Below are 12,500 nucleotides of genomic sequence, written 5' to 3' on the forward strand. Positions count from 1 at the left end.
TAATTTGCATTTGAAAAGATTTGCTCGCATTAGCCTCCATTTCATGCTAGATCCAGTCCAGCCGTGAGAATTCGAAAATGGTCTATTCCGACGTACGGTCCGAAGTACGCGAAAAGGCAAGAAATGTTTTTGTGATGAGCCTACGTCTGTCTGACCTCAAGGTATTACACATCATCGCATCTTCATTAAGTTTTTTCGATTTCGCTAGGATTTTCTCGCTCGTATTTCGTACTTCCAAATTTTTGCAGTTTAAGGAATTTAATAAAACAATTATTCCATTCGCGCTTGTTTGATATGAGACTGGTTATAGCCAACGAGGCGCGTAGCGCCTCGTTGGCTATTTACCATCTCATATCCAACGGGCGCTCATAGAATAATTGTTAAATAGCATGATGCTTTCTGTGAGAGAACTCGTTTGCTAATGAAACAAAATATAAATAACGACGTCAAGAAAGATTCCCTTACAGTTTTGTAAAACACAGCGATACCGGGCCACCCACTGAAATTGGATGGGTCATCCATGCCGGTCAACGCTGAAAACCACAAAAACTACAACTGTTCGCATTTAGAAATACATCTTTTTGCCAATATTTAAATGGTGATTAGATCACATAATCAAATAAGAAATCAAAGGAACAGTGTCCAATAGACATTCCTGTGTGAAGTTTGTCCTTCCATGCATTGAAATAATATTGGTAAAATACGAAAAACCACTAAGTTAAAAGACGCAAAATGATCGCCTAATTTAACTTGTTGAGAAAATTTGGCAGAAAGCTACAAACCATTATGCGAAATCAAACGCAAGGAAATACTAACTTTTAAAGCCCTCGTACTCCTCCACGCTTACAGGCGAGATACCTCGGCCATCATATTGATTATTGTTCGATGTCGCCGCCATATTAGCTTCACTTGCTGGGTGATTAACTATTGGCATGCTGACTCCATGGATACCGGACAGGGGGCTGTGCGCATGTCTCGACTGACCCCTAGAATAAACACTTGCAACGCCAGTTGACATGCGCCGAATACGAACTTCATCCTGCAAAAGGGGGGAATGAAATTGTTTTAATCTCATAAGGGTAAGTTGTAAGCTGATTTTGACTAAATTTTCAGAAGATAAGTTTGGGCTACAAAGTACGCCAAGAGCTTCTTTGTTTAGACATTCCGCAATGACGTCATATGTAAATTCAGATAAGGTCATCGAGCCGAAGCAACGATTTCGTGTTCCGTATTCTTGGTTTGCACTCGGGTGATTAGACGGCTCTGTCAGTGTCCAAAACCAAATCAAAATGGCGCTTGCGTTTTGCTTAATAATAGAGCCAAATTCCTAAAAGACTTTTTTGCTATTGTTCAGTACACCAACGTGGCCACCATTGACGTCAGTTGAAATAATAATAATACTAATAATAATAATAACAACAACAACAATAATAACAATAATCACTTTATATGAGTCTCAAGGTTATTTAGCCGAGCACGAGTGCTCTACTAATTAAAGAGACTACAAATCAACTGAAATCAGAACAAATCAAATGTTGGTTTTTGAGGAGAAAGGAAAACCGGAATACCCGGGGAAAAACCTCTCGAAGCAGAGTAGAGAACCAACAAGCTCAACCTACATATGGCGTCGAACTCGGGAATTGATCACGAGCCACAATGGTGGAAGGCGAGTGCTCTCACCACTGGCCCAGTCCTGCTCCTCAAAGCAAGCTGATTCGGTATCAAAACCGAGTACAAATTTCAAAAATGATTACTTTTGAGTTCCTGTAATGAGAACACCTTTCCAGCCTCGGTAGTCAAGTTGTGATCAGAATTCCTCGCTTTGCAAGCGTTGTAATTCCACTCACCTTGAGAGTATACGTAGTACTGGGTCTTGAAGATTCTTTCGCATTTTCTCGATGTGATTGTCTGCAACGACAAACGTTATTGTTAAAAAAATTTCCAGATACCACGAAAATTTAGGAATCATTGGGCAAATCACTGAAAAGAAAATACTCTAAGTGGCAATAAGCATCATCAATCCTGCTTTAATCCTGGAATCCTTTTAGTAAAGAGTGCTCTACCAAGAAGCCAAGTATTATGAAAAGACAATGGCTGGTCAAGACAAACAAATAGTCTGGATGGACCAATCGTCTGAATTAAAAACGGGACGAACAACTTTTTAGACAACCTGGTCGTCTGAAAATTTTCCGTCTAGGAAGACGATTTGCCCGTCTAGACGAACAAGTCGACATAAGTCCGACCTAAAATTCATGTCAGACGAACAAATCGACAAATAAGCACATCGAGGAAACGAAACATCAAACTATCGATGGTCTACGGGAAGTTTTCAATATGGTGGGAGGAAAAAAGGTTGGCACGAAAGGTTCGGTAACCAAGCCATACCTAGTAAAAGTCCTCATGCGCTCAAACGTATGCAGTTTGTCGGTCCATTGTCCGTTTTTTTTTTAGGTCGGACAACACTAGCGGAATTGGTTGTCTTGACTTCACATCAGTCGGTCAATCGAACTGTAGGGGGATTTGTACCTTTTAAAAGATTTGTTCGTCTTCTTGTATGAAAGCAACCAATACATGTGAAAGACGCATGTTTAGAGTTCAGATCATCAATGTTATAACCGTTACTTAAGCACTAACGGAAGGCAAGCCTGAACGGGATTTCAACCTTAGGGACCTTCCGTACATACGGAACTCGCTCGCGCAGTGCGCGAGGCAGGCAAAACTATGCAATCCTGTCAATCATGAGCCCTTTCGCCGGAAACGGTGCATTTCTTTAGGTAAACGACGTTGTGGTCGATCTACCCTGTCGAAAGGACACCAACAAAGTCTTTTTTCTCGAAGTGAACACAAATAAATACACAATACAGTTTTAACGTCTTCTTACACTTGATTCGAAACTACCAGACTGACTTCGTCTTAAAATAGTTAGAAAAAAGCACAAATAACAGCCAAAACACAACAGCTGACGTTCGAATCGCCGCCGCTCGCTCGCTGGCAACCCAGATTTGGCACCAAAGCTTGATTATTTCGCAGTGGTAAGATCTCTGCCTTCCAACCCTAAGGTCCCGGGTTCCAATCCCGGTTCTGCCGAGAGTGGAATATTTGGCGACCTTCTTTCCCGCTAAAGTTCACTCAGCTTTCCATCCTTCCGGGGTCGGTAAAATGAGTACCAGCATGCATGGACTGCTTAGAAGCGGCTGCCATTTGCGCCTGTAAATGCTTCCAGTCCGCTGGGGGTAAATTCATCATTGTAAAGCGCCTTTGAGACGTTTGTGATAAAGGCGCTATATAAATGCACCACTTTACCACTTTACAAAAACAGTTCCTACAAATTCTTATAAAATGGGTTTCTGTCCCTTTAATTGCAAACAATTGACGTGACGCCGGATAGCACAGTTTTTTTCCAGCTCACTGAATTCTGATTGGTCAATTCAAATTACAGTAGCTCTCGCCTTAGGCACGGTTAAGCAAGGACGACAACAACGACGGCTACGAGAACGTTGTCTAAAAAATATTATTTCCCGTTACTGTAATAATTTTGCAATTACTCGAAGTCGTTGGGCATGAAAAGTGTGTACCAACATTCCAGGAATGAAATTGGTGTGAACTGTGTGGATATTTACGGAAAAAATTGAAAAGTCATCGTCAGGTGCCCGTATCCTCCACATGACCTCAAATTTGCTCATTTCACGTCGCTGTCAAGACGAGAACTGCAAAGAAATGTATCAAAATCGAAAACGCACGTGCCGGGCATGCAGAACTATTGCTTTTACTAATTAAACGCATTCTTTTGTAGCGTTCTCCGGGCCGTCGTCGTCGCCCCTGCTTGCACCCGCCACTTGCACCCGTGACGGACGGCGAGGTCGTGGGGTCTACTGTCGTTCAAAACTGAATTTTACCACAATTGCTTGTAATCTCGCAACCTGATTGGCTAATTTTCCGTTGTCGATAAGAGTCTAGACAATGCTGTACGCGTCATGCTCGCGTCAACTTGTCACGCAATGTAATAGCCAATCAGGAACGCCTATTTTGGGAAATAAACCAATCATAATGCGAGAAACTTATAGACAACGCTTGTTCTTTATTCGTGTCATGATTTTGGTCGCGCTCTGAAATAAAAACTTTCTTTGGCGTTGAATATTGTGGTAAAAAACAAATGGAAAGTGGTTCAGCGTTGTCTGTACTCTTATCGACGACGATATTCGTCATTACAGTGGTCAAAATTTGTTATGGACTCACTCGGCGCACAACATTTTGACCACTGTGATGACGAATATCGTTGTCGATAAGAGAACAGACAACGCTGAACCAATTTCGATTTGTTAATTTTTCAGGATTTCCTTTCGTTACTGCATTAGTGATGGATGTCAGACACGTCTGTTTGAAGTGCGGTTATAAACAGAAGATAGAAACACACATTTCTTTCCTTCATCATTCTTTTCACGGGAACACTTGAGCCCAACAAATTGACCCGCTCCGCATCGCAGAGGTCATGGGTTCGAATCCCGTTGAAGCAGCCTGAAATTGCCAGGTGTCTATATGAGACTAGGAGGGAAGACCTTGTAGCTCAGTCGGTAGAGCAGCGGTGATCTAACCCGAGGGTCGTGGGTTCAATTCCCACCCTGGGGCCCGTTTCTCGAAAGTCCCGAAACTTTTCGGGCGTTCTCCGGGTGTCACAGTTCCCTTTGTATCTCAAGAACGGAGGGGATTTAAGTCGTCAAACTCCACAGACATGTTTCTTTTAGTTGGCTTGAAAACATGTTAAATGATCGGCTTTCCAAAACAAGCGGTTGGCAGTTTCACAAACGATTTTTCGGGCCCGAAAAGTTTTCGGAACTTCCGAGAAACGGACCCCAGCTGGTGAGAGTTTTTCTCTGTCCTTGTGTGGACCTATTTCCATCAGTAGGGCTAACGCTCACATGGTTCATATGGGTTAGATAATTAGCACTTCACATTACACTCTAATCAGTTAAGTCTGTGTATAAGAGACAATTGCTTAAATTTCCCAGATGAGTGCGAGGATCACCTCTTTCCTCTGCATTAATCATGTTCATAACTAAGATTATCTGAAATCTTAACAAGGCATACATTGTCACAGAGACTTAACAATACCAGGAATCCATGACCCGGAGCCTACAACTCTACTGTATTCGTGTAACGGCGTTTTCACAGACCGATTTATTTTTAGATTGAATTTCCCGCGAATGAAACTCCCACAGGAGCCCGATGACCAATTACAAGAAATTAAGCTGACCTCATAGGGTCTCCGAACCGGAACTGCCTTTGTTTTTTGACCTAATTCGCGGGAAGGGCTAGTCTAAAAATAAACCTAATTGTGAAAACGCTGTTTCACAGACGCTGTATGGAAGTTGCACGCTCCAGATGGGCTCCTGACAATACTTTAAACTATGACTAGTATTTTTTTCGGCGTTAAGCCATCTTCAACTGCTGAAGATGGCATAAGGCCGAACAAGTTTCGGTTTTTTTACTTTTTAAAGAATTTTTAGCATTATAAATACTAGTCATTTTTACTGAGCGAATATTATGGACACTTAAAACTATGTTTGAAAACTCACAAACTTAATATCGACAAAATATCATATATCGATCATCAATTATCATAGTATTAAAAGTACTTAGACAGACTAGTGGCCTGCTTAGCATCGATTACAGGCTGTACACTCAAAACTCTTTTTCATGGCCGACCTGTTTTTTAGCCTTTAAGTCATGCTTAGACTTTTCAATCGAGTGTCATCGGAAGTAACTCCCTTGGCGACTGCTTCGTTTGCGTTACTGGGTGATACTACTACTAAAACGTCTCGCGCCACATCTCAACCAATCAGAAGTAAAACCCAAAACAAAAAACGTGTTTTTCAGCGCCAGTCGCCGGTTTCATGTATGTTTTCCGCGCTGTGATTGGCTCATGTGGTTGTCTGCGTGGGTGCTGGTTGGCCAGAATGATCGATATCTTGGAATCCTTTTGTACCTGTCATAGCCAGACTATTTGAAAAGTCATTAGGGCGGTTTTCAATTGAGTGTCGAAAGTAATTAGCGAATGGCTTTTTCACTTAGTGATTGGTTCAAAGTTCTCGCGCCACTTTTTCAACCAATCAGAAGTGAAACCAAAACCAATCGTGGCTCGCGCGTGCACATTTTCCCGCGCTTTTTGGCGGCTACGTGTAATTACTTCGATTTGTGATTGGTTTACTGGGTTGTCTCCGTCCTTTTTGATTGGCCAAAGTAATTACTTTGGTTTTGGTTCACGACACTCGAGTGAAACTCGCTCTAAATCCTTTTGTTTCAATTACAAAAAAAAAACAAAAAGAAACACTTCGTCTCACCTTGTGGAATTTTCCGTCGCCGCACTTGATGCGCGATTCGGTCCACTTTTCTGTAAACAAACCAAACTGGTGCTAAGTCAGAAGTAAAATAATCGATTGACTTGAAAGCAAATTTAAAACAGCTTAAATCATTTTTCTTACCAGTGGAGGAAGAACATTATTTCTAACCCTAGAGAGAAAAATTGAGAGCAATTCATTGGCGGCCATAATTATATAGCTGCATCAAAATCCAATATTGTCAACAGATCTATTTTTTATTAATTTTTGCCAACTGCCCAAATTCAAAAAAAAGATTGAATAGTTTTTACTGGAACGTTTGCTTCAGCTTTAAACAAACAATCAAATGTCAAGATAAATAAAGGAACCGAGTATTGGCCAATCAGGTTGCAGCTATTATCACTGCTATCAAACTGCTGTCTTCTCTAATTTGAAAGTTTTACACATGATGCTGCTGTATTTGCCATGTTCATTTGTTTTTGGATGCTATATAATTAATAGGTAACAGGACTACATGCTTGTCTAATTTGGAAAAAATTGGATACAAAAAATTCTGAGGACTGCTAAATTGGACTCGGCCGACGGCCTCCTCCAATTTGGCAGTCCTCAGAATTTTTCCTCATCCAATTATTTCCAAATTGGAAAGCCTTTAGTCCTATTACATATACTTGTTACCAGAAATATTAATATTATGGATTATATTCCTACAATAGTTATTACTTTTTTTTCTTTGATATCGCTTTTTGCCTAAAAATGGAATGAAAAGCCAGACCTTGTCTGACTTTTTACGATTAATGATTCGTTCGTAAATTAAACAAAAAAATAACGATATGATATCATTTGGGCAGTTTGTCTTCCGTCCGCAAGCAAGTGATATTATAAAGAGATATCAGGAAATGCGGATAATTACATGAAATCTTCAAAAACCCGTGAATTACGGCAGTGTTTGAACCTCATGCGAAAACTATATTCGAGCTAGAAAGTGAAAGAGGAAATCAATAAATAGACAAAAGACCCTTCCCCAAAATGGCGGAAACGGATTTAAATGAGTTAAAATTCAACTGAATGAAAAACTGATACCAGAAATAGAAACAGCACCTTTAATTTAGTAACCCTGCAAAGTTTCAGCGTATTAGGTGCTATATCAGCTAAGACAATATAAGTTGAGATTTGACAAATTTACTGACGTTTGTATGACCAGGGGTATACGCCATACCCCCAAACATACAAACGTCTGTAAATTTTACACTTTTCACTTTACATTTTCTCAGCTGATATTACACCTGATATGCCGATTGCAGAGTTACTAAAGTAAAGGTGTTCTTAACGGTTTTAAAAAATTTCAACTTATTTGAATTTTCGGCCGCCATTTCTACAGTTCACTGTACTCACATGTAAGGAGCAGGAGAGTTCGCAAGTCCATGTGGTGGTGATTGGAGCCTGCCTTTATCAGTGGATGTTAATCTAACGGAGAGGAGAAAGCAGACGATGTTGATGAATGCTTATCAAGATGATTAACTGGAAAAACAGAGGATACCAAAAAAAAAACGAAAAAATAACGTACAACTTTTCAACACTTTCAATTTAAACCTAAGCACTTCTACATTGGCTTAAATTCAGCAAAAGTAACGAATACGCAAGGCGGCTTATGATTTTCAACACAAAGATGCACTCGGAAAGGAGTTACTGCGCCAACGCTTTTGCTCGAATTTAGACAATCACGGGTGATCATTCAACTTGATGATCACCAGTCGTGACATTTTAGACCGGTAAACTATATGAAAGTCTTGATAGCCCCCTGTCACGGCAAAACAGAGACAGAACTCGTGAGGGATCTTTCCGTGACGATAAAAGTGATTAAGCATTTTCAAAAAAACAAATCAAACCGCGTCATATGAAATATGACAGCGAATTCTGTATGCATCCACGGTTGATTGGCAAATGATTCGCAGGAGCAGTAAAGGTACCTCCTTTTATGTTACGTGTCTTCGTTTTTGAGAGTAGTTGCTTTTGGTGCAATTCTGTTTGATGCAATTCAAGCGTCCATTACGTGGAAAAAAGGTTTTTAAAAGACCGGGTGTTAGAAAAAGTAAATTGCTTTTACGCGAGATGACCCAGGAAACTCCACAGCACCAAGTTACATGTAAAGTTTTATTGCTGTGAAGAGCGCACGACCTCCCTTTTTTCCCATACTCCAAAAAGCGCTTTATGCCAATTCAGAGAAAACCGTTTGAGATAAAAATATTGGTCATTCCACTGATGGTCGCAGTCTCAGAGGCTACGATTACCGAATGTTCAATTTCCGTTATGCCAATTGACTATTTACCATGAAACTTACAATTTCTTTCCTTGAACAATGTCGTCCATAAAATCATCCTACGACAAAAGAAAACAACTGACTTCAATAAGGGCAAAAGGCCTTTCAAGCAAACGACTTGTGGGCAAAACGACCACAATTGATCAAAAGCACGGGCTCAATCGCTTCTACTACATACCGGTGCACTGGGAGTCCTTGGTTTAATGCTCTCTAAGTGCGTCAAGCGAGCGAGACTTGGTAGGTTTCTAGGCAAAAAATGCACGTTAACAACTTTAGAAGGCGGCCTAAACTAAATATTCCCAATGAACGAACAAGATGAAGACGATTCGCTTTTAACATGAGTTCATTATCACACGTGTGGACCGAGATAAGACCTGTCTCCTGGATGCCACTCAAAGTTTAAGGTTGCCATCAATAACAAGCAATTGATACTTAGTATGTTTATAGTTAAAAGATATCTTTCCACAATTCAATAGGCTATCTTAAATGAAAGAAAGCCTTACAATTGAGTGGACGTTTCGAGCGTTCGCCCTTAAATAGACCATTTTCGAATTCTCACGGCTGGACTGGATCTAGCATGAAATGGAGGCTAATGCGGGCACATCTTTTCAAATGCAAATTAATTTGCCCGCATTAGCCTCCATTTCATGCCAGATCCAGTCCAGCTGTGAGAATACGAAACTGGCCTATTGTCAGAGCGAATTGGGGCTACCATTGCAGTGGATGGAGATGAAGACCCTTGTCATGATAATAAGATGTCTTAAAAGCAACCCCCCATGAGGTGGTCTGCAAATTCCTGATACAACTAAAGACTTCTATGATCTTTGGGCACAAGCTTAAAAGAACCACTGCCTATGAACTCGTACACTCTCGCTCCCAGAAATAAACTCATGAGAAAAAGACTTGTACTGCTAGTCTGAAGAAAAAAATCAAGCACTTATTTTACACAACAGTTCGTTTAGGATCCCTGTGAACTAAATATAATAATCAAACCCACAGGCAAGGTATAATAAAGCTATCTACCTTGTTTTCACCGTTCTCTTGTGCATGAACGTTTCGGAGCTCAGGACACCAAGTCTTGCCGTTGACCTTGAAGCCACAGTGAAACTTGACTCTGGACGAGGCTGAAAGACAAAAAAGACACGTGATTTCAGAATTGAGTGTACTGGCCTCAGTTCTACAAATGAGGCCCAACTTTAAGCCATAGACCTTTTTGCAGAAGCGGCGGCCGTTTTAATTTCTATTGTTTCGAAGGACATTATGGGATGCTCAGGGGGCAAATTAATATGTATTTGCCCCCTGGGCATCCCATAATAGCTATTTGAAACAATACAAATCAAAATGGCCGCCGTATCTGCAAAATGGTCTATGGAGGAGTGGGTTAGTTAACCCCATTCCTCCCTCCCGGGAGTGAGACAATGGGGGCCCTTAAATGTGTGAGTTTAATACAACCGCTTTCTTTGCCAGTATTTAAGGTTTTGCTTACGTCGTTTTCCACATCAGTTTTTATTTTTTCCATTCGCTTTCATAGTAGTTTTGCTCTAAGAGCAGATTGCCTACACCAACGCATGGTTCACCAGTTCCCAGCTTCAAAACAGATGCGTCTGGTTTTTTTGTATCGCTTGAGTTCACTCTGTAACGTTTTGTGTTGGCTTGTTTTTTAATTTCACCACTTTGAGTTATTGTCAATCGACTCGACGCTATAGACCTTATTCAAAAATGGCGGTCAATTTATAATTCCTGTGTCTAAGTGCAAATTAACCTACCAAGTCTCGATACCAAATTGTGAATTGAAAAGAATTCTTGCTCTAAATTGAGGCTTGGTAGGCTACCTTGCACATTAGCAAAAGAATAATGAAACATGCACTATTTATGAATAAGGTCTAGGGCAGTTCCACAAATTAACGCGACAATGAGGTAACGGTAAAGTCTGCTACGAGCCTAGAAGACCCATCAGGCCGGCGCTTATCTCCGGTTTCTGCAGCATGAAGCGACTAGGAGTATTTCTACTCCCTCCTGGATGGGATGCCAGTCCATCGCAGGGTTACCCCCAGCATTGGATTCGCCGGTACCATTTATACACCTGGGTGGAGAGAGGCACCGTGAGAGTAAAGTGTCTTGCCCAGAAACACAACACAATGTCCCGGGCCAGGGGCCCGTTTCTCGAAAGTCCCGAAACTTTACGGGCCATTTCCGGGTGTCACAATTCCCTTTGTATCTCGAGAACGGAGAGGATTCAAGTCGTCAAACTACACAGTTCTATTTCTTTTTGTTACCTTAAAAACATGTTAAAAGATCGGCTTTCCAAAACAAGCGGTTGGCAGTTTCACAAACGGCTTTCCGGGCCCGAAAAGTTTTCGGGACTTTCGAGAAACGGGCCACAGGACCCGAACCCGGACCACTAGATCCGGAGTCGAGCACACTGAACACGAGGCCATCGCGCTTCCCACAACGACAATGAAGCGAGTTAAAATATGCTTGAGATGCTAGTCTCCATGCACACTATTACTGACAAACATACCGGGTGGTAGGGTGTTCCTTCTCTGCTTTCCAAAACACTGTTTGGATAACTGTAAACGAAAGAGGACACGTTTCAACTATGCTACCCCTGTCACCCTTATGAGTAGTACTTATGGACTATATCTTGCTTCCTTAAACGCCATACGATTTCACTCATTCCTGGAGAGCCCCTTAAAGGGAATCAAGGGCTAGTAGTTGTTTTTGATGCTTGCTGACATCTATTTCCTGACGGCAATAATTCCGCTGTCACTGAGTAAGCCCACACAGAACACGACATCCTAAATTAATAATGGTTTGGTCGCTAAGTAACCACGGCACATGCTCATCACTCGAGAGATTTAGCAAAGAATTTACGGCAAACGTAAGGCTTAAATTTGCGTTTTACCAAAAATCAAAGGACTTTGTTTGATTTCACCTCACTCCCACATAAATGGCCTTAAAATGTGGCCAAATGCAATTCAAGCTACAATCCTGGTCAAAAGTTGTTGGGAAGGTTGCGGGCATCACTTCACTTCACACCTAATTCGATTTTTCTTACTATTGCCAGAAGTATTTGGGAAATACCATGCTCTTGTGGCCCCCCTCCCCCATATTCAATGTTGGAGGTCTTCAGGTAAGAAAAGTCGCCATTTTTTTCCCTCGAAAATCCAACATTGAAAAGGGGGAGGGGGGTTATCTGTAAAATGAAGCTACCTTCCCAACACTTTTGTCCATGATTGTAGGTTAATCTGGAGTCAATGTACCCAGCGGTCTTCTCAACAAATGTTCATAAGCTGCGGGGAGGCCGAAGGGGCTTCCCTTGTTATGTGCTTGCGTGTGAGCCTTAGTCGCCATATTTGCGGCTGCTTGCTCTGCTGATCTTTGCAGGTCACTGCTTTGGAAACTTAGTGCCCAGCCCTTCCCACCCCTCATAGGAGTCACGCCAAAGTAAGTATCGGGTTAGGCAAGTATATCCACTGAAGTTCCTTCAGTGTGACTGTGCTGATTGGTGGCTGCTTGCAGAGCTGGTTCCCGCTCACAGGGTTGCTACCCACCCATGGAAACCACCCTGCGACGCCTTGCATTTTCGTGGGGGCCCCACCAACCTTCGACGGCACCATTTCCCAAGCTCATCTACAGTATTGGTGATGAGAGAGAGCCAAGTCAGAATAAGAGAACTTTCATACTCTTTGTGGCAAGCAGTAGCCTGTCGTTTGCCATTTGCCGTTTCACGGCAAACCGTTGCTAGATTTCTCTACTGTTTCAAAAACGTTACGGGCAGAGATCTCTTTTCTTCTGGGTTGTTAAGACAAAAAAAAACCTAAGAAAGAAAGGCCTCTGATACAGCT

The 12,500-nt window shown here is 41.6% G+C and overlaps 1 protein-coding gene across 2 annotated transcripts in view; it reads right to left on the reverse strand.

Moving 5' to 3' along the window:
- The window catches only part of LOC138042212 (protein FAM149B1-like), a 45,865-nt gene that overhangs the window by 4,679 nt on the left and 28,686 nt on the right, over positions 1-12,500 (reverse strand). For both annotated transcript variants that reach the window (XM_068888023.1, XM_068888024.1), the window contains exons 12-20: positions 11,174-11,222; positions 9,676-9,776; positions 8,831-8,897; positions 8,674-8,711; positions 7,728-7,799; positions 6,480-6,507; positions 6,339-6,388; positions 1,848-1,908; positions 817-1,039 (exon numbers count right to left, since the gene is read on the reverse strand). In XM_068888023.1, coding sequence (XP_068744124.1) covers positions 817-1,039; positions 1,848-1,908; positions 6,339-6,388; positions 6,480-6,507; positions 7,728-7,799; positions 8,674-8,711; positions 8,831-8,897; positions 9,676-9,776; positions 11,174-11,222 — 689 coding nt within the window. The remainder of the gene's footprint in view (positions 1-816; positions 1,040-1,847; positions 1,909-6,338; positions 6,389-6,479; positions 6,508-7,727; positions 7,800-8,673; positions 8,712-8,830; positions 8,898-9,675; positions 9,777-11,173; positions 11,223-12,500) is intronic.

Source organism: Montipora capricornis, chromosome 3 (genome assembly GCF_036669925.1).
Source record: "Montipora capricornis isolate CH-2021 chromosome 3, ASM3666992v2, whole genome shotgun sequence".
Classification (NCBI taxonomy): domain Eukaryota; kingdom Metazoa; phylum Cnidaria; class Anthozoa; order Scleractinia; family Acroporidae; genus Montipora; species Montipora capricornis.